Here is a 22,592-nt window from a genome sequence, read left to right on the forward strand (position 1 = left end):
GGCACTGGGATCAGTATGGTTCCATCTCGAAGAATTGGTCTCTGATGGAGAGGTATTAGATGGACCACTAGAGGACATTTCCACAGTAATATTGGCAACAGACCTCTTCCCTTATTCTTCTGTAGAAAACTCTGGTTTCTGATGGTTCATGAGTAAAGTCAATCACTGATGAGATGTTCCCAGTCGGCAATACCTTTTATACAACGTTTCCCCAGAGTTGTGCAATGAGGTACTTTATGAAGTGAGCAGACACTAGATCAGAATAAAGCCAAATATTATATTAATAATGAGGCTAGTATTATTTATTTCACCATTTTGTGGAGGGAAATAGTGGCCATATTAGAATTACTGTCTTGAGCTATCATCGTTTGGCTCTTTTTAGTTATGGGCATTGTTTGGCAATTGTAATGCTCAACACATTTTTTGCTGAATTTAATATGATGTATTTGCTTTTGTGAGTTTTTTTTATTGGATTTTAGGAATTTTTACTGTGTTTTGTATTAAATGTTGGTATTTGCCACTGTATGATGCTATAAATAAATAAAAAATAAAAACCATAAGATTGGTATGGCCCAGAAGATCAGCCCACACTCCATTCAAGCCTATAATGCAAATGGGCTGCACAAGTTTAGGAGTATCACAAGTAGCCACTTCAAGACCACACTTGCCACCCAGTGGAACTCTACTTTGCACATTTGGGACCGGTTAAGTGAAAAATGCACTGTCATCACTGATTATTGCAATAGTCACAGCTGAGCGTCAGATGAGGCATGTATTGCACCAAGACAGTAGCCGGTGCTGTCTGTCTGTTGTGTGCTACTGGCATTTGAGGCAGCCAGCAAGTGTTTTAGCTTTATTTTATTGTTTAAAGTGTGCAACTAGCTTGAGAGCAGTGGCACAGGGTGTATACAGGCATACATGGTGTGCGTATCCAGTGCTAGGACTGCATCCTTTAACAGTAGCGCAGTACTGTGAGTTGCAGTCTCTGTGTCCATTGGGATTAGTCCCTGGTCTTGTGTTGTTGAAAAAGCCACGGTTTGAGATATCTGTTAAATTGGAGAACTGTGGGGGCAATCCGAGCCGATACTCGGATTATGTTCCAGAGGGTGGGTATGTGATAATAGAAGGAATGGATTGTTTACAGGTCCTCTATTTGCAGGCTAGTTTTGATTTGAGCTGTTTGGTAGAGCATGTGGAGCAAATACCACCATATGTGTGGAGTTTAGCTACCAGGTATGCTGCTGTGCTACTTCTGACTGTTTTGTAGATGATTCATGCAGTCTTGAACAGTATCCTGGCCTGGAGAAGAATTCTATGTAGTTCACTTAGGAAGGGGGAGAGTTCTGCACATCCGTATGAGACAGGCCGCAGCATGATGGACTGCTTTTAAGGCAGCCAAGTGAGCGGCTTGGAGATGTGTCAGGAGTACATTTCTACCATTGATGTGCATGATCACAAGGGACTGCACTATGGTCGGAAGGCCTGCAGAGGGATGAAGCGTTTTATTTTGCAAAGGATAGAGATTTAGAGCCAGACCGTTTCAGTCCACTTTGATGTGTATTTCCTGGAAAAACAGGCTGCTGCCAATGGTAAAGCTTCACATTGTTGCTGAATCCGAGAGTTGCGGATCAAATCCTTCAAGGTACATATCGTTGAATCATTTTTGGACAGGTTTTTATTTAGTGGGGGTACAGATGAGGACTAATTCGGTCTTAAATAGGTTAAGTTTGACGTAGGCAGTTGACATCCAGGACTGGATGACGGCTAGGTAATTGTGGAGATGACTGATATCCTGTGGGATTTTTACTCTCATGTACAACTGAGCATCTTCAGCATATTGGTGGATGGCTACATCAGCAACTTTGAGACGTGTGCCCAGAGTTCATGTAAACGTTCAAAATGATCAGTGATGGAATAGAGCCTTAGGAGACAATCCGGGAGACTGGGAGTAGGTTAGAACACAACGTGTTCATCTGGGCGACCGGCTGTCTGCGTAGCAGCAGGAAGTAAACCAATTCGGGACAGTGATAGAGAATCCAAACTTGTCGGCAAGGAGGTAGAAGAGGATGCGGTTGTTGACATTGTCAAATGCAGCCAAGAGGTTTTGGAGGATGAGGAGGCATGAGTCTCACTTGTCCATGATCTGGTGGTCATCATGCCCCACCTGGATGGTGGTTGTCTTGACACAACGCTTCGGACGTAACCCTGACTTATAGTCATTTAGAAGGGTTAGTTGTTTGATTCTAGAGAGTTGATGTGTAGCTACTAGTTTTTCCAAGGTTTTGCCATTAAACAGGAATTTCCTAATGGGCCAGTAGTTGGCCATGTCACCTGGGCCTAGTGTTGTTTTTTTTCAAAAGAGGTCATATGAGACCAGTCTTGAGGGTGACTGGGACTGACCCTTCTGTGATGGAGGCATTAATGATTCTGAGGAGTGTGATGAGCGCCGGTCCCATACATTGTTTAATGATGGAGGCTGGGATGATATTGTCAGAGTAGGAAGTATGTTTGAGGGAGGCAATTGTTTTTCGGAGGTCTGGGAAAAGAGCGAGGAAAGAATTCTGTCCCCCGGGGCAGTGCTGCATGCTGGAGTGCAGGGGGGCTAAGACTGTGGGAGGTTTATTTGATGATTTGCCAGATTTCGTCTATTTTTCAAAGAGATTGCTGTTCATGTTATTGCATTATTCCCGGGTTGCTGGCACCTCAGGCCAGATGAGGGTTTGGTACAATGCTTTACTACTTCAAAGAGTAGAGGCTGTTGTGATGGTGGTAGAGTTATAAGCAGCTTTGGCTTCGGCAATGGGCATGCTTTTCCAGCTTCATTCCTCTTTCTTGCGTTTCTCTCAGTCTGAGACTTCACTGTGCTGCCTGTACAGTTACCCTGTCAGGTCCACTTCTTTTGGATTTTATTCTTCTGGTGTAACCTCTGTTTTTTCTTATCTAACATATCTTTTCAATTCTTCTTTCTCAACTTGGATCTTTCTCCCTTGCTTTAAACATGTTTTTATTCTTCCAATCGTTAAGTAATGCTTGCTTGATTGCTCTATTGCTTCTTATTACTGAGCCAACTATCTTGCTCCTTTTCTTTCTAAACTTTGATTGGGATGCTTATTCTCAGTTACCTTTCTTTCTTATTCTAAATTCCCCTTTGCCTTCACTACAACCAGGTTTCTGTCCTGCTCACTCGGTTAATACTTCTCTTCTATATGTCACAAGTGTCCTTACCACTTCTCAGTATTCTAAACCGTGTTCCCTAATCATTCTTCACTATTTGTCACAGTGGATAATTGTATTCTCTGGTCTTCTTCATCTTCTCTCGATATAACTGATTTAGCTCTTTCTTGATATTCACATTATCTTCCCACTGCTCCTATCTATTCACAGTGGGTAATTGTATTTTCTGTTCTTTTTCATCTTCTCTTAGTATATCTGGTTCAGCTCTTCCTTGGCATTCCCCTTATCCCTCCAACTGGTCCTTTTCACAGTGGATAATTGTATTTGTTGCTTTTATTTATCTTCTCTTGGTATATTTGGTGCCGCTCTTACTTGTTCTTAACTTTATCTCTTCCACTTGTCCTAGTCACATTGGATAATTAATGTTATTCTCTGTTCTTCTTGATTTGTTCTTGGTATATCTGGTTCAGCTCTTTCTTGGTCTTCCCGGTTTCACGCCCACTGGTCCTATTCGCAGTGAATAATTGTATTCTCTGTTCTTCTTTATCTACTCTTGGTATATCTGGTTCAGCTCTTCCTTCGCCTATCCCTTATCTCTCCAACTCGTCCTATTCACAGTGGATCATTTGATTCTCTGTTCTTCTTTATCTTCTGTTGGTATATCTTGTTCTGCTCTTTCTTGGTCTTCCCATTATCTCTCCCACTTGTACTATTTACAGCGGATAATTGTATTTGTTGTTCTTCTTTATCTTCTCTTGGTATATCTGGTTCAGCTCTTACTTGGTCTTTACATTATCTCCCCAACTCGTCCTATCCACAGTGGATCATTGTATTCTCTGTTGTTCTTTTTCTTCTCTTGGTATATCTGGTTCAGCTCTTACTTGGTCTTTACATTATCTCCCCAACTCGTCCTATCCACAGTGGATCATTGTATTCTCTGTTGTTCTTTTTCTTCTCTTGGTATATCTGGTTCAGCTCTTACTTGATCTTACCCTTGTCTCTCTCACTGATCCTATTCTGTTTCTTGGGCTGGCAATTCCTCTTATTCTCTCGCCTTCCATGTCAGCCTTCTTGAAGATTATATTCTGGTATAATAATACTCTATCTTTATATAACATATATTGTAGTTAATTCTGTCAAATAGTCAGTTGTGAGTGCATTCCCAAACAACATGAATATCAATAATTTCACTCGTGCCCTGTGGTGTTAGTATTCCCAACACATCGGGGTAATGGCACAGGTGAGCCCAGACGCAAGGGCCGTGGTGGCGGTCTAAGATACCGAAAAGTCATTTGACTCAGTGTCCTGGGAATATCTGTTCTTGGTCCTCAACTGTTTCGGGATAGGTCCATACTTTATACGATGTGTACGACTCCTTTATACCAGTCTGGGAGCGATAGTCCTCACCAACCATATGTTATCTGCATTATTTTTCCCACAAAGCTACGACTTGGATCACCTCATTTCTAGAAGGTAGAGCCATGAAAGTGTACTCTGACCAGGCTAACGCTCCCCGACCACCATAAGCTGCGGAGTCCCACAAGGGTCATGCACCGCACCAACCCTCTACAACCTCTTTACTAAACCCCTCTTTGACCTACTGGATTCTCTCGGCATAGCCTACACAAACTATGCCGATGACACACAAGTACTCCTTCCAATCACAGGAGACTATACACATGACACAGAAGCACTACTCAACATCTACACCACGATACAAACTTGGATGGCCATTAATGGTCTTTGCCTTAACGGCGACAAAACAGAGATCATCATCCTGGCCCCCAGCGAAATTCTATCCAAGCTCAGCCAAGACTACTCACACATGCCTATCGACAACATTAACATACCTGTCTCCACTGCCGTGAAGACCTTAGGAGTCTATCTTGACGCTACACTCTCTATGACAAGACAAGTCGGCGCCATCTCCTCTTCATCCCCTCTGACCACTAAACTCATCTATGCCATAAAACCCTACCTTACCACTCCCAACTGCCTCTCCATCGTTAGAGCCACGGTAGGAGCTCTACTTGATTTTTGCAACGCCCTCTTAGCCGGCACATCCTCGAAAAATCTAAATAAGCTCCAAATAGTGCAAAACAACGCGCTCTGTGCTGCCCTGCACATCCCTAAATCTGATCATGTATCGCAGGCCCGAAGAAATGCCCACTGGCTCCCAGTCAAGGAAAGAATCAATTTCAAAATACTCACCCTCACACACAAATGCATTAACCACACTGCGCCCGCCTACTTATCAGTAACCATAATCAGGAAATCCTCCTGCCGGCCCATAAGAAGCCACCTTGCTAACCAACTTCAAGTCCCAAACATAAGAAGAGCTAAAGCTGGAGGCATTGGCTTCCCACACATTGCACCTAAGCTCTGGAACGATCTCCCCATCGCTCTCAGAGCCGAACCCTCTCTGTACTCCTTTCGCAAATCTCTCAAAACTACTCTCTTTACCCAATCCTACCCCACCCTCTGCCGCTGATATGAACTGCTCCTTAATGCGCCATGCCTACACTGATAGCACATGTATCTAAAATTGCTAGTGTAAAACAAAAATGACTTGTAATCATCATCGTACCTACTCTGTAACTTCTGGTTGTATCAGCCGGCTTTTTGTAACCTGCTTTCTTGTAACCAGCCAATATTACATGTAACAGCGCCACGATGCTCTCGGGCTGATTGTGCGCTTTAAACAAATGCAAATAAATAAATAAATAAATATTTCCCCTTGGCAGGGGAACCAGACAGGGATGCCCCCTCTCCCCAATACTCTTTGCTTTAACAATCGAGTCGATGGCCGCCTTTGAGCGCAGGGTACATCTACACAGCGGGGGATCAGCATGACGGGCCCTCCACAAATATCTCTTTATGCGTACGATACGATCCTCTATGTCCGAGACCCCGAGGTGAACCTAGAACCCATCATGAGAGATGTTCATGACTTTTCACGATACTCGGTTATAAAATAAACAAGTTATTTCCGCTCACACCAGGTACCAGACACCCCCTGACTATAAGTGGGTTTGGATGGGCACTGGTTCGAGTTAGATATTTGGGCTTCATTTTCTCGAGGGAACGACTGACGCTATATGCTGACATCATGAAACTTATTTACAACAGCTGGCCGTGAAATTAGAACCGTGGTCTAAACTCCCCATTTCCCCTTACAGGCGGGTATCACTTTTATGGTGGTCCTCCCAAAACTCTTATACTTCTTTGGTAATATTCCCATATGGCCAGGTAGGGTATTCTTTAGCAAGCTCCAATCCTTGGTCACTACGTTTGTGTGGGGACCTGGTGTTGCAAAAATGAAATGGCAAAAATTGACAGAGCCATACTCAAGCGAAGGTCTCGCTGTACCGGATTTCGAGCTCTATTATTTAGCCACCCGAGCTCAATTTGCTAAACATTGGTATCGCCACGCATATACCACTGGAGAGTTATGCAGCATCCCCCACTGACCTGCGCTCTGTCATATTCAACCTGCGCCATAAAGATCCCTGTAAATATGCCCCTGTCAGTGTCACTGTCCATGCATGGGCTAAAATCTATAAGAGAATAAATGTAGAGACAACATACCATCCCGAAGCCCCATTGTGGTGCTTCCCCAGAGTTGCCCCCGCCTTTGATGAGGCATTACAAAATACTTGGGACCCGGACAAACAGCTGAAAATGTGAGACATGTACCCGGAAGGCACATACCTTAACAGGGAAGACTTTGTTAATGCCATTGGGGGTGGGCAGCTGAAACTCTTGCAGTATCACTGCATGAGGGCTGCATTTAAGGGCAGATAGCCAACATTCCTGATAGAACCAGACGCCCACAAATATATATGAGCTGTAATGTCCTATGAGGGTATGAAAGTAGGTATATCCAGACTGTACGATCTAATACAATCACATACCCAATATCAAAACACCATTAAAGCAACATGGGAGACAAATGTGGGGAATGCAATAGATGAGGAACAATAGCGCAAATGTTGTCAATTGACAAAAACTGTGTCCTTGAACGCCGGGTTACCCCTAATGCAGTTTAAAATCCTAAACCAGCTGCACTATAGCCCTGTTAAGATGGCTACATGTGTTGAAAATCATACTGGTGACTGTTTAAAGTTCGGTAGTCCACAAGCAGATACACTTTATATGTATTGGTCTTGTCCATTTATTTTGGGGCAATGTCGCTGACATAATTGAAGACATCACACAAATTCCAGCTCTGCTTGCTCCCCTTAAATACCTGTTCGGAGACATTGGTAAGTCTTCGGAAACTACAAGGAGACTTTTCAATGTGGCATGTGCCGTGGCTAAGAGATGTATATTGAAATGCTGGAAGGCCAAGCATGCACCTAAAATCGATGGCTTGACATATGTGAATGAATGCAAATAACTATATATATATTTTTTTTTTTGGAGTGGTATACAAGCAAACCAATTGCAAAACACTTGTTGACTCAACTGCTGTGCTAAAAATACACATACATAAATGTTTGCAACATAGCTATCATGAGTGACAAATGTCTTTTGTAAATGTGTATCCACAAATGGATGTTTAATGGTTTATAGTGATTGCATTGAATGCCAAAGCATTGAATGCCTTAGCATCTAAAAAAAGCAACGAAAAAAAAGCAACGAATGCATTTTTTTTAAAGAAAAATTAATGGGGGCGGGGGTCCCTCAACCCCGTTTTTTTACTCCTTAAAACCCATTATAATTTCAAATAAAACCTTTACCTTTGAAAAAAAAGCATTCAATGGTTTTTTTAATGCATTTTTTTCTATGCTTTTGGCATTCAATGCTTTGTATTCGATGCAATGACTGGATACCTGTTTAATACGTACTGAACTGGTGAGCTTGTGCAGTCTGGAAAATCAAATAGGAAAAAGTTCCATCTGTAACCGCATTTAATCTCCAGAGTGGTGGTGTTTAATGCCAATATTACTGTTATTTTTGAAAAGTAGTCCCATGCCATTACTAATAGTAGAAACAATTGGATGATAGCTAAAGAAATAGCACTGACTATTTCATTTCTTTGGAAAGCCTATGAAAAAAGGGACCAACTTTAGGGCTGAACTTGACATTATGAGGATGTTCTTACCTTGTGCAATTCGGGACAAGGTAATCTCTGTCCTGTCTCTAGCAGCGAGGCGAGACATGCATAGTCAAGGCGATTGTTTCAGTTCAGTGTATATTCCGTTGCATAAGACCTGCACTGTGCAAATTGTTTGGACAGAATATAACATTTGAGACTGCTTTAATAGCATCTTTCTTTTCAAGGCCGAGTATTTAAGCAGTCGGGAAAATACTTCCTCTTAAGAATGAGTTAATGAGCGTGAACGTATCTGTCCTAGGAGAGAAGCTTGGGAGCAGGCATAACATTATTTTTGCAGGGCAGTGTACAACACCCTATTTCAGACTATCTGGCAAGCACACAGCATTTGGGGGTGGGGGGTAATGGATGTATGTCTTCATTGGGTGAGAATGTCATAGAATGTGAATGGGATGTTACAGGCGTAAGCTTGCCATATTTGTAAATACTGTTTTCTAGCTTATGGGACCACACTGATTTTGTTGTAGTTCGTGAAGGCGATGGCACAGACATTGTGAAGATGTGACAATGCTATACTATGATCAATTACATCAACAAGTTCATTGCAAGGGCTAAATAAGAAGGGTGTAGATCGTGGTGTGGCAGCCTGAGGAACCCTCCAGGTAATCATTTCATGGGCCGAAGGGCTTTGTTTCTTGTCCTGATCCAGACATATATTAACGTCACCCAAAATAATGTGTCCCAAACGTCTGTAGAATATCAAGTGTGGCATTGTCAGTGAATGTATGTATAGCTCAAATGAGATGTTAGTGGGAATGGTATACTCTACTTCCTTTGTAAATAAACCTACTATTGATCAGCCCAGGAGATTTACTATCAAGCAAGACGTGTCCATGCCAAACCAGAGCAACTATGTTGTGTGGTGCATCGTAGCAGCATCCTACAGCACACCCTTCCACAGCGTCTCTGTATGAAGTTCTGATTATGATGCTTTGCCACAGCCATGTGAAAATGCAGAGCAAAGTCACATATGAAGCATTTATGTTTTTTAGGACGGGTCCAGGAAGAAATTGACAGCGTGATAGGACGGGATAGAAAACCCACAATGCAAGATCAAGTCAATATGCCCTTCACCAATGCAGTGATCCATGAGACCCAACGCTGTGGAGATATTGTTCCTCTATCGGTGCCACACATGACGTGCCGAGACACGGAGATCCAGGGATACTTCATCCCTAAGGTAACCAGATAACAGCTCGAAAATGTGTTTTACACAACTTATCTTCTCCCCAACAGCACCAGAACGTCAGAAAATGAGAATGTGTATATAATTTCTACTCCAAAGAGTTGCAGCACTTTATACAAATATGAATCAATACTCCAGACACATGCTCTTGAGCTCTCCTGAACGAAATACATGTCGCAAGACAAAATAAAAGAACTAGAGGGAAATAACTCCACTTTCTAAATAAATAGAGGTAACCTCTGTGACAGATTTATCCCCCCACCAAATCCTATTGTATATAGTATCATATATGCCTGTCACACTTTAGCCTGTAAATAATGATGATATATAGGTTTTAACATTTAGAATTTAATTAGAGCATATTTTCTTCTCTTTACGCAATCAGAACGTGTGGAAGTGTAGAATCCTGCATTCTATATTCATCCTTTCTTCTTCTCACTGTTTTCAACTCTTTACCTAATCAGCAGGTTTGTAACAGAGGTTGTAACTACCTGTAAAGGCTGCATTTCAAGCCTCCCTTTTGTGATGTGTACACACTGGGCGCTGGGCAAGGAGACAGCACCCAGCTCTATCACAGGAGCCAGAGGGAAGGCTTTTCTTTTGTCCCTCTGCATGAGCTCTAAATGCATTAGGGCCCTTTCCTTAAGGCTCTGTTGTGCACCTGATGACCTTCACCATATTGTAGGTACTCCCCTTCTGGTCAGGACCACGAACGTTGGTGGCGGTATGATACCCCACAAAAGAGCCCTCTTGCGTGCGCTCTTACGCTTCATTAAATGTGTGACTGACTCAATTGGTGGTGTAAATGTGTGTTTTCCCTCGCCATAGTCCCTCTTAAGCCAATTGCTTTAGAGTGGAGAGGTGAACAGTGGCCATCCTTTTCAGGAAAAGAACGTGCATTTCAGTTCCAAGTATTTTATGTTTGCAGTTTGTGATTTGGAGGCACATACAAGGCTTTGCATGTTTGCAGTTTGTTATTTGAAGGAAAAGAATAGGCCTCATATTAATGTTCCTTATTCCCAAAGTTCATATCTTTCATCGGATTGGGAGTTTTCAAGTTAATAAATGAAATAAAATAGGTTGTTTGTAAATGGAGCGGGCAATGAAGTGGCTGGGTACATATACTATTAGTCCCCAGTGCAAGGATGCCAGTCAGTCAGCATCCTGGAACATTAGGCCAGAATCACTGATATAAGCCTGCGTTCCATGTCAGCTGATTGCTTCTCCTCTGGACCAGGCTCCTGTGCCCACCACCTGACCCTCTGCTCTCCTGCCCGCACCCTCCTGCCCTTCCACCACCTTCCCATCTTTCTCCCTGCCCACCCCTTTGTCCCCATCTTGTTTCACTTACCTGCTGGCCCCTGCCTCCATCTCCTTGATGGTACATCCCTTTGCCATCGTGAAAAGTGATAAGCGAGAGTCCTTCTCGCTTTCCCATGGTGGCCATCTTTAAAAGGGCTAATGTTCACTATGATGCATGGATGTGACCAATGGTGTACTTAGGCTTTCTGCTGCCCTAGCCCCAAATAAGTGCATGCACCCCCTAACTTTACTCCACCTCTGCCAGACTCTGCACTTTCACCAGATTACACCCCTTGAACAAACTCTGTCTGCGTTGTCCAAACTACACCCCATATCTTTCATGACCCTTGCCCCTGGCCCTCACTGGCAAGTCAGCCGTCCAGTTAGGGCCAGGTCAAAGGCCTTAAAATCTCATCCAAGACTCTCTTGGAGTCAGTCCAGGCTCATAACCATCATGAAGACCAACATTAGAATGGGACTGTTTACTTGGGACTATTTAACTTGGGGGTAGGGGTGCTGAGCCAACATGGAGGCACACACATAGCTCAGTTACAAGGAACTGAGCTTTGCGGTCTAGTCTTTTGGGCGTGGCAGGCCTGGGACTACTTTACCTGGACTACTTTACCTGAGACTATTTAACCCACACCCAAACAGCAGAACATGCTTTGGGTTATTCTGCTGTGGGCAGCGTGACGCTCACCGTGTCCAGTTCTTTGATGCCAGCTTACCTGAAACCAAGGACCTGCAGAGAGAGAAATAACACTACGAAACTTACCTGGAACAGTATCCTGTCTTCAATCCATCGCTGACTTCACTTCCACCCACCTGAAGATACGAACTCCATCATCCGGCACCGCATGCATCCTGCAATACCATAACCTGGAAAGAGGAGAAAGAAAGACAGCATTAGTAAGCGTTTACTCACGTTCCCTCCCGAATGAAGAAAGCCACCCAATTCTTACCTGGGTAGTCATCTCCTGGTCAGTATCATTGCTGGAACATTACGGCGCTCGGCGAGGAACATCGCAACCTGCAAGGAGAGAAAAGACACAGGTTAGCAATATAAAAGGCGAAACAGCGCCGCGCATTGCACATTACTCACCGGACAGCATCACACACACCGCGCTTTCGTCTACCGGCCCATGCTCATCTTCAAACTGCATGACAACACCAAAATACCTTTCCATCCCTAAAAGGAAAGAAGCAAGACATTATTATTCGAACTAAGAGGAACATAAGAACTGCATATAAAGACTGTAAAGCAGCAAACCTACGGAGTCGCAGCAGGCCTGGATTCCCACAGGGGCTTGCACCAGTGAAGTAACTTGGTCGCTGCTCGCCCCCACATCTACGCGCCCCTGCCACGAGGAGCAGGATGGATAATCCACCTTTTACAATATTAAGGTGAGGAGAAGGCCCAAGGGGGAGGAAGGAGTTGAGGCCAAGGGAGGTGGGAAAACATAAAGACAATCTGGTATTGAATCCAGCTCTCCTAAATTGCAGACCCATCATTAACCAGGGGCATTACCAAGGGACCGGGAGAGGGTTTGAGAGTGCAAATCATCCAACCAGGGCTGGGTGGCGTCCCCGTGGATACCAACTGAGCGTAACAGAATTCAAAGCCTCAATAATATTATCCACCTGGGCGTCATGGAGACTTCAGAGACTGACCAGTTAGTTCAGTTGTTGGGAAAATTACGCGCTGAAGTACATTCAGCCAGGCAAGAAACCAACGCTCTTAGGAGGGATTTGATTGTTACTAAGGATCGTACCGACTAAATAAGTAGACAATTGCTCCAATCACAGGCAGGACAGACCTCATTGCCTGGTAACATTCCGCCAGCACCTGTACCAACTTCTTCCACCAATCCAGTACAAAAGACCCTTCCTGGGGCAGTTCCTTTAGCTCCACCTGAACGATTTACAGGGGACCCCAAGAAGTATGCAATGTTCATGAACCGGTGTCGTCTTCATTTCCTTTGCAGACCTGGGGCTTTTCCTAATGACGAAGCGTGTGTTGCTTTTGTCTTGTTATATCTGAGTGGCAGTGCTGTGGATTGGTCGGTACCATTGGTAAGTCAGGATAACCCGTTGTTGCATGACTTTGGGGGTTTCCAGATGGAAATGGAAAAACTCTTTGCTCGTCATACCCAAGGCCAAGCATTAGACAACAAACATTTGTCACTCCATCAAGGAAGTCGAGACTTGCTTACATATATAGAAACATTAAACAGACTAGTCGTTGAAGCTGGGTGGCCTGAGGAAAAAAGGACCACACTATTTCATCGGGGTCTACGAGGGGAACTAAAGGATGTCCTTGCTCAAGTGGTTAACCCACCTAAAGACTGTGGAGAATTCATCAACCTTGTGGTGCAACTAGATCACAAATTACAAGACCGAAAAGGGGACCGGATAAGGTTAGACACTCGAGCTGTGTATGTCCGGTCAAAGGATAATGTTCCACGTACATTGGAAAACGCAGTAGAACCCATGCAAATCGGAGGTATACGGCCCCCTTTAACTAAAACTGAAAGAGAAAAGAGAAGGCAACAGCAATTATGCTTATATTGCGGGAAATCAGGCCACTTCCTCAAAGAATGTCCAGTGAAACCACCAAGGAGAACTGTTGGAGCACAGAGAAGGAAGATAATAACAAGCAGTCGGAAAACTACTAAGCCCGTCAAGCGTAGAGGTCCGCTTGTCGAGCGAGAAGGATGAGTCACAGACCTCACACTTTGCATTACCAGTAATTTTGATCAATCACCAACAATCGTCTCGGATGCATGCTGTCGAAGCATACATAGTTTGTTTAGTTTAGTTTAGTTTGTTTATTTATAAAGCGCATCCGAACCCTCAGGTAACTGGGCGCATAATCATGTGTACAGCAGGGTTACATATCGTTGCACGAACATCATATAACAACAAACAGAGCGTACATTAGTCCAGGCTCTGAGTGCTTACATACAAGAGTAGAATATACCAAGAAAAGAAAAGTAACCGTCTATACTTGCCAAGTAAAGATTTACAAGAGCAGGTTATTTCGGGTTATCACGACTCCCTGATTGAAGGTCATCCTGGAATTGCCAAAACTCTAGCTAAAGTCAAACGAAACTATTGGTGGCCCACATGGCTTAAAGACATCATACAATGTATTCAATCTTTCGGTGTGTGTGCACAAAACAAGACCCAAAAGCAGAAACCTGCTGGTCTTCTCCAACCATTGGAAATTCCTCCTGCAGCATGGCACACACTGTCCCTTGATTTCATTACAGATCTACCTCCCAGTCAAGGATTCAACACCATCTTAGTAGTTGTAGACTTTTTCTCTAAAATGGCACACTTTATTCCTTTTAAGGCTCTTCCAAATGCATCCAATTTAGCAAAAGTATTCCTGGAGGAAATCTTACGGCTACATGGCTTTCCATCGGTCTTGATCTCAAATCGAGGTAGTCAGTTCGTATCTACCTTCTGGAGGAAATGATGTTCAATGGCCCAAATTGACATTCGACTATCCACAACTCACCATTCTCAAACAGATGGCCAAACAGAAAGAACAAACCAAACCCTCAAGCAATACTTATGTTGCATGTTACATCAAGTGGAAAGAAATTGGAGGGACTTGTTATAGATAACTGAATATGCCTATAATAATTCATTACACACCAGCACTGGACAGACCCCTTTCTACACTATATATGGTATACATCCATGTACTTCAGAATTGGATCTCCCAACCCCTTTGGAAATGCCAGCGATTAAAACCCTACATACAACTATTTCCCAGGCCTTCAAAGAAGCAGCAGAACATTTACTCCAAGCCAAGAACAGACAAAAGAAATTCGCTGACCAACATCGTAGTAAAGCCCCCGACTATCAAATTGGAGACAAGGTCTGGTTAGCATCAAAATATATGCCCATAAAAGGGACTCTGACCTTTCGTCCCCGATATCTGGGACCTTATTCTATTGGATCCATAATAAATCCAGTGGCAGTTAGAGCCCTACCACCCACTATGCAGATTCATCCTGTGTTTCACGTATCACTCCTGCAACCGGTGCAACCCGGTACTCGGGTTACAATACCACCAAAACCAGTATTAGTTGACGTCCCCGTGGATACCAGGTGAGCGTAACAATATCCCACATTTTGTCCCCCATTGTTTTTAAGGTTGCAGTGATCAGAAAGTTATTGCTTTCTCTCTATTAATTCAAGTCTGTCATCTTCTATGTTATGTTATTTGAAAGAGTGTTTTCAGATCTTTGCTGCCCAAGATTTGGCGAAGGCAGTGTGCTCTACAGTTCAGTGCACTAGAGGTAATTGTTACGGCTAATTGTCTACTTTCGGTTAAGTACGAAAACAGTCTTTCGGCGGAAGTGATAAGAACATAAGCTGTCTGCCAACTGGACACAAGTGAGAGAAGGTTGGAATGAGGAATTTTGATTTCAATGCAAATATCTGGTTTCTCTCACAAATTGCCTGCTATCACTCTATGAAAAGCACCTAGCTGGTCTGTAATACGAATGCAACATAACTACATTCCTACATCTGGTCTTGACAAATGGTAATGTTTACATATGAAATATATGAAAGTGGTTCAGGCACATCTAATAAAAATGTTAAATAAAAATAACTCAACCCCCTTCTCGTGGTTACAGCTCTGGTGTTAGCAGGGGGCAAAATGGAAATAAGGCAAGTTACCTGCTGCAGCCGATGTACCTCCAATCCCTTTTGGCCGAAACGCCATTAAAATATGGAAATATCACAATTGAAATGTGTAAGCTCTGCCTGGGCATAAGCACCTGACTAAAGACAGTTGCAGAAGGTTCTTGGGATCTTTGCCTGTGCATTCTCACGGTGGAGTAATTAACTTTCATGTGTGTGAAGCAACAGAATTCCTCGTAGCTGCACAATGCAGGCACCTTTTATAACAAATGAAGTGGTATATACTGTTTACATCATTGCTGTTTGTTACATTTTTGAAAATACCCAACACTCTAAGAGTAAAATTGAGCAATGGATCGGGCGTTCCCGTACAATATTACTTTTATTGGTGTGGTTTAGTCTGTGGGTCTTGGAAGCTTGCGTTTAGGTAATTTAAAATGTGTGTTGACTCTGCAGAGTTGATTGGACTGTACAATACATAGGAACATTTCGAGATGTGTGGGTATATATATAGATGTGCTGCTGTTGTTTGAATAATTAATGCAAAGATTACTTAAAAGCTTCACAATTATGCATTGTGTGACATACTTTGCAGTTGGTTCTCCTGGTAGTACTGAGCGTGCAGCAGAATGTCATCAAAGACACATGTTAAACCCAGCAGGGATGCCGTTTGCCTGCTTAGCACTGAGCAGCTTCTGTAAAGATGGCTGAATGGATATATTTACTGGACACCTTTACAGCAGTGCAACAGTGTGTACCTTTGGCACACCGTTTTTGTTCTCACCCTTCCATGGCTTTGGGTATCCTTTCACAGGTTTCTTGATGCACTTGCGCATTCAGATTTACTCTTCGCCATTTTAACTTCTCTATGATCTATTTCATGCTTGCACCTTTTGGGCGGCCACAGACCTCTGAAATGTGGGGCGGGAAAGGAAATTAGTACTTGCTTCTGAACATCATTTTAGTGCCACCTGTGGGAACTCTGTGCTTGATTTAAGCATAGGCATGCGGTTAATAACGTAAAATGATTCATCATTTTTAATCTTTACTTTTCCGAAGGGAAAACCCTCATTTTTGCAACGGTTTAAAAAATGAATGTTGTGCATTTGAATATAAAAGTGATTGCTTAACACAGTATGTGTGTATTGATTAGAAAGAACTCCAAAGCTAATGTGAAGGCGCATCAGGAAAACCAATGAGGTTTTGGCTGATTTGCATATTAAAGACTATTTTGACAAGATAAGAATGACCAAAGACCTTTATATCGTTCATATATGTCTGTGAGAGTTGTATGACAATCAATAAATACCTGAAGCGTGTTGGGTTTGGTACGCGTTTCCTTTTTTCTTGTTAAACAAAAGTCACCCTAACAATAAAGCTGTTGCAAATATGAAGCATATTTCCAAGTTTGGCCTTTGTAGACTTTAGCTGTCAGAGTGGAATAACTGCTAACAGTTCCAAATTACTTGGAGTGTTGTGGCTCAGTCAGACTCGAAGAAACCAAACTGGCTTTATATTTACCAAAATGACAACCAGTAAATTGAAAATAAACTGCAATAAAATGCTGCTCCTCTGGCATTCTGCCACCCTAGGCCTGGGCCTAGTAGGTCTTGTTGTAAATACATCTATGCTCATAGGACAGCATTGTGACACCAATGTTAAAAGGGAAAAAAGCAAAAGCTGGCATGGGATGGGACATGCACGTTTGTGCATATCCCATCCTACCATGCCCCCTGCTGCACATGTGCAGTGTGACAGGGCTAGCAGTGGGGTCAGTGGGAGTGGCTGACTCAAGAAATAGACACCCTGCAAGCGTGCTCCCTGTTCCTTTCCAGAGAGTGCGCTTCCAGGGTTTGAATCCAAACAAAACTGGACCATTCTACCGTCTATATTTGTAGATGTCAGTGATGGCTAGTAAATATTTTTTTAAGTGGAGGGATGTAAATATCTCCCACTAATCAGCAGAAGTGATTTTCCCCACCTGAACTTCCCTCACAGAGTCACCACAATCACAGCTATCATCCTTTCACGCTTAGACTGTGCTAACGTATTTGACCTGAGAGCCACCGCAACACACTTAACGAAAAAACTCCAGTGGGTACAAAACACAGCCACTAGACTCCTCCTAGCCCTAGGTCTTAGAGGACACATATCACCAGCCCGCCATGTCCTTCACTGGCTCCCAATCGGGAGACAGTCCACCTTCAAGGCAATGTGCATCACCCACTGCGCACTCCACAACACAAGAATACCTGCAGCACAAACGTGCACATTACAGGCCTATCAGAACTCTCAGATCAGGCGCAGCACTTCTCCCCGTCATGCCATTGACAAGATTAACAAGAATAGAGGGTCATCCTTCTCTGTCCAAGTACCCACCATCTGGGACTCGATCAATCTATCTATCCGTCTCGTAGAAGAGAACCTTGCCTTCAGGAAGGCTCTCAAAACCTGGCTTTTTCCTTCATCAGCCTGATGAACTCATCCCATCTCCTGGAGGAATTATTTTGTCACCCCTCATAGAGAATTCAGCTGCACCTAAGGAGTCGACAAGGGGGGGGGGGCACATCACCAGCCCCAATGAAGGTAACCAAGTGAAGCATTTAGGATAAGCTCAGCAAGATCTTCTCCAAACAGGTAATAGTCTTCCTTTTCTGGAACGGCAAGCACACCTCCCCAACAAAATATATCCATTCCCACTCACCTGAACAACTATCAATAAACTCTACACAATCACACACACCAAAAACATGCACCGTCTAATGCTATAGAACAATGCTGTGACCCATGCAAAATTCAAAGCAGCAGTTCACATAATCTGATCCTTCTGACTATCCCACTCTCATGACAATCTGTCACAGCACCCATTCTCTCAACGGATAACTATGGGCTGCTGCCAGCGACCTAGCCACCCCTACACACTTTTGTTCTAGCTAATAATGCTTACACGCATTTTAGGGATCCTTTCTTCACCTCCTACATCTCGGACTGCGGTCTTCCGAAGGGCGTTCAACCAACAATGCTTTAAGTCCATACCAAAGCTAGTAGGTGCTATACAATTGACATATGACATAACATAACAAGTGACCGACCCTAGCACGGTCGCCTGAACAAACTGAAAGCAGACAAGAGAGGACTTCACACACAATATGTTTTTGTAAATAATGGTTTTCAATGGTGCATATTGCAGCAAACCTTTGGTTACATCTTAGCCAAAAAGCTGTACAATTTACAATGTGTGCGGTATGTTAACACATCCAGTATATACCAGGTCACCAACAGCACACAGGAGCATTTTCCAATACATTTTCATGATGTGCCACACAATAGATGCCAGCATTGCCACTTCCACTGTAAGAACACAAGCATGTTGGCATTGCCAAAGTAATAAGATGTTTGCATTCTGGCTGTGCCAAAATATGCCAGTATTACCACTGTAAGAAAGCACTTAAGTTGTCTATTCTCGATAATGTCAGTATTGCCACTGTAAGTACACATTGGGCCTCATTCCGAGTTGGGCGCAAAGGGATTACCGGCACCGGTAAGAACACTGGTGCCGGTAAACCCTTTGCGCCCTATTACGTGGTCCCTTAGCGGGTCCCTCCTTTAACACCTGGTCTGACCAGGCGTTATGGATGGGACCCATTAAGGGACTTCAGAGCTAATAACGGCACCGCAAATTGCCAAAATGTGCCAATATATGCCAGCATTGCCCTTAAAGTGTTCTCATCAAAATTCTCACTACTGACACCATGGCCCTCATTACGAGTAACCCGGTCCAGAAAGAAATGCCAGTAACAACGGTTACCGGCAACTTTTCCAGACTGGGTCACTCAGAGTCTGTGGGTAGGGGCTGTGAACTACCGGCAGGCCCGACCTACCTGTAGTTCAGGCCCATACCGGCAGATTTTTTACTGAAGCACTGGCACCTTTCCTAACGATGCCAGTGCTTCAGTGTTCCCATTCCCATGGAGGCCTCTGGGATTCCCCAGGAATGTGAATTTACCGTTCCTTCGCTGCCCGTAATATCCCAGTATTACTGGGATATCAGGCTGCGGAAACAGTAAGCTGAGGTTGTCGAGGCCTACCGGCAACCTCTTAATGAGGTCCCTTGTCTCTTATTCTCACCAGCCAAGACAAGCACTGCCTATCTATCCCTCAACACACATAAACATTGCGTTCACACGCACATACACATGTTAACATGCTTACACATACACAATTACTCGACATACCCTTAGATAACCCCTTGCATGTATGCAGGCACACATACACATACACATGGGTGCACACATACATACACACATACATACATGTGCGTGCAGACACACAGATTGTTTAACTTATCTGCTCCACCAGCCAGTCTAGTGCTCCATACTGCTGCTGTCAGCTTGCCACCAATTTACCTGCTCAGTACTTCATGCAGGGACTGTGACCTAGATATTCTTTGCATATGTGAATCATTTACATTTGCATGAGCAGTTTGTGCCATGCAGAATATGTATGGGTATTAGAGAAAGTCACGTGAACCAGCACAAATTAGTACATTGGACATAACTGTAAATGCTAATTATGAATGGAGTAAATTGCTGGAATTAGCCACATGTTGCGTTTTCTCAAAATTCTCATCTGAGTTTATGGGTTTAATGGCATTGTACTTTTTTAGGGAGTCGCCATTTTCACCAACCTTTCCTCAGTCCTGAAGGATGAGACAGTTTGGGAGAGGCCGCACCAGTTCCACCCAGAACACTTCCTGGATGCCGAGGGGAAGTTCAGAAAGCGAGAGGCGTTTATGCCTTTCTCTGCAGGTAAATACAGACATTGTGTCAATCACAGATATTGATACCATTAGCAATTTCAATAAATTCCATATTTACAGCTAGAACTGGTTCGATGTTCAGATCTAAATTGCTCACACCAACTGTTAAACAGATCGATATGTGCAATGTTGATGTTGGATGCACGCATGGCAGGCAGTGTTTGAAATGATATCCTATTGAATCTGTCTGCTTTTTTCTGTTGACGAAAGCAGACAGTTTCCACGGAAAATCATTGGTTTCACAAGGGGAAGGGACATAACTAATGTTATGGCCTACGCCTAAAAAAACAATAAAAAATGCCCTGCAGCGTATACGGAGGCGTTGAGACAAAAACAAATTATTATTATTTAACCCCTCCAATTTCACTCTGGGGACTATGAAAATGAGCTCCTTTGTATTTTGAAGCATACTGCACCTGTGGCCAGCGGGCTGCCTTCATGGCAGGTTTTATTGACTCGTGTTTCTCCATGTCGGCCCTAGAAACACTTGTGTACAGGTGCGTTATAAATGCCATATCTTATCATATCATATCAGGTAGTATTCATCTCCGGACTGGCTTTCTGGTTTTAGATCTGGGTTGTCCTGTGGATGATTGCTGTGTGAAGGCCTGCAAAGATTATGTTGTAGTGATCTAGTGCATCCATGGCTGGGAACTTATGAGCTCCAACTACTAATTTATCTGTGTGAGTGATGTATGGACCATGAGTATGGAGTATGTGAACAGTAACACTAGCACCTGTGATCACTCTGTTTAGTTGTGGAGAAGATTGGATCCATGTTGACTATCAGGCCCACTTTCTCGTTCTTCATTGTTTGGGCTGTTCCCAGACGTCCATGTCCTCTGACGGGTCGCCTCTCACGCTTAGTGCTAATGGGTTCGGACAGCTACATTTTGGAATCATTGAGTCAAAGGTGATTGTCCTTCATCTATTGGTTGATATGCACCTGGCACTTTGCGATCTCTATTTCCTGGTTATTTCTCCAGATGGGAAATGTGCTTTCTGGAACATCTGGAAGTGTGATTGCTGCAATTCATCACATGCACCATGGCTATGTAACAAAGTTTTATAGGGAAGGAGACAGGAGAGATAGGTTTTAGGACCTTTGGGGTATATAGCGTCACTCCCTTTCCTCAAAGAATTGCATTGATCTGAGTTATTTTTTTTTTTACATTTTACGTAATTTACAAAGAACAGTTTTGAAAAAGCTATTCAAATATCAGTGTTGACATATTAAACACTCTTAGTTTACAGGTGAGGCACTAGTTGTAATCCTGATAGGATGGGTGGATGGATGGTTGGATGGGTGGATGGATGGTTGGATGGATGGATGGATGGATGGTTGGATGGATGGATGGATGGATGGGTGGATGGATGGGTGGATGGATGGTTGAGTGGGTGGATGGATGGATGGATGGATGGGTAGATGGGTGGATGGATGGTTGGATGGATGGTTGGATGGGTGGATGGAGGGAGGGAGGGATGGAAGAATGGATGTATTTAGGTACAGTACACTGCTTGCAGTTTCCCTTGACTTTTTTAGTCAATTAGTCAAAATGGCATTAGCATGCCCGAGGCAGAGGAAAGTCAGAGAAATGTAATTTATGCCTGCCTGGAAATCTCTACAGAGGTCAGGAAATCCGCTTTGATAGTAGCGAAATCAGAGTATTTTACATTTGCTGATCAGAAGGTTGTCAAGTAAGTTGTGATGTTACACTTATTTCTGAGGTTGTTATCATTTGAAGAGTTTACCTTGAATGTGATAGATTGGAAAAGGATTGGTAGCTAACTAGTATATTAAGGTTTGTGGTGATTGTTTTTCAGGAGGGGGGTGATAATGACAAGTAAAACTTTTTTCTTTAGCAATGGCACAGATGTTGGATGGATAGGAAAGTATCATGATGCCAGCTGTGTGTTAGGAATACTTTATTTCATTCCTGCTGTTGAATACGGTTCTGAGGCTTGAAGAAATATAAAAGTGTAGGAGAATTCTGGTAACAATCATTAATTGGGTATTTCCACAAAATAATTGTTTTGTCGGGAGTCAGACTCGGGTGTGGAAAGGTTTCAAGGAGGTCAAAAATAGGAGGCTGGCTACCCATCCCTAACTTTATACAAGGCACTCAATTTTATTCTTATTCTCGATACGGCTGGCTCTTCCACTACAACGCTATAATAAGCAAGCAGTAAGCCCTGCATTTACTGGAAAACAAACACACAAGCGGGATTAACCCACCGTCCACAGGCATTATCTATCCACAGGACCTAAACAGAGCAGCAAGACACTGCTTGCCTAAAGGTAACAGAAACCTGAAATCCGAGAACCGAGG

At 43.4% G+C, this 22,592-nt stretch overlaps 1 protein-coding gene across 2 annotated transcripts in view; it reads left to right on the forward strand.

The window, feature by feature from the left end:
• LOC138581420 (cytochrome P450 2D15-like) overlaps positions 1 to 22,592 on the forward strand; it is a 378,802-nt gene that overhangs the window by 343,211 nt on the left and 12,999 nt on the right. For both annotated transcript variants that reach the window (XM_069652735.1, XM_069652736.1), the window contains 2 exons: positions 9,286 to 9,473; positions 20,110 to 20,251. In XM_069652735.1, coding sequence (XP_069508836.1) covers positions 9,286 to 9,473; positions 20,110 to 20,251 — 330 coding nt within the window. The remainder of the gene's footprint in view (positions 1 to 9,285; positions 9,474 to 20,109; positions 20,252 to 22,592) is intronic.

Source organism: Ambystoma mexicanum, chromosome 3p, assembly GCF_040938575.1.
Source record: "Ambystoma mexicanum isolate Mex_15411 chromosome 3p, UKY_AmexF1_1, whole genome shotgun sequence".
In the NCBI taxonomy this organism is placed as follows: Eukaryota; Metazoa; Chordata; class Amphibia; order Caudata; family Ambystomatidae; genus Ambystoma; species Ambystoma mexicanum.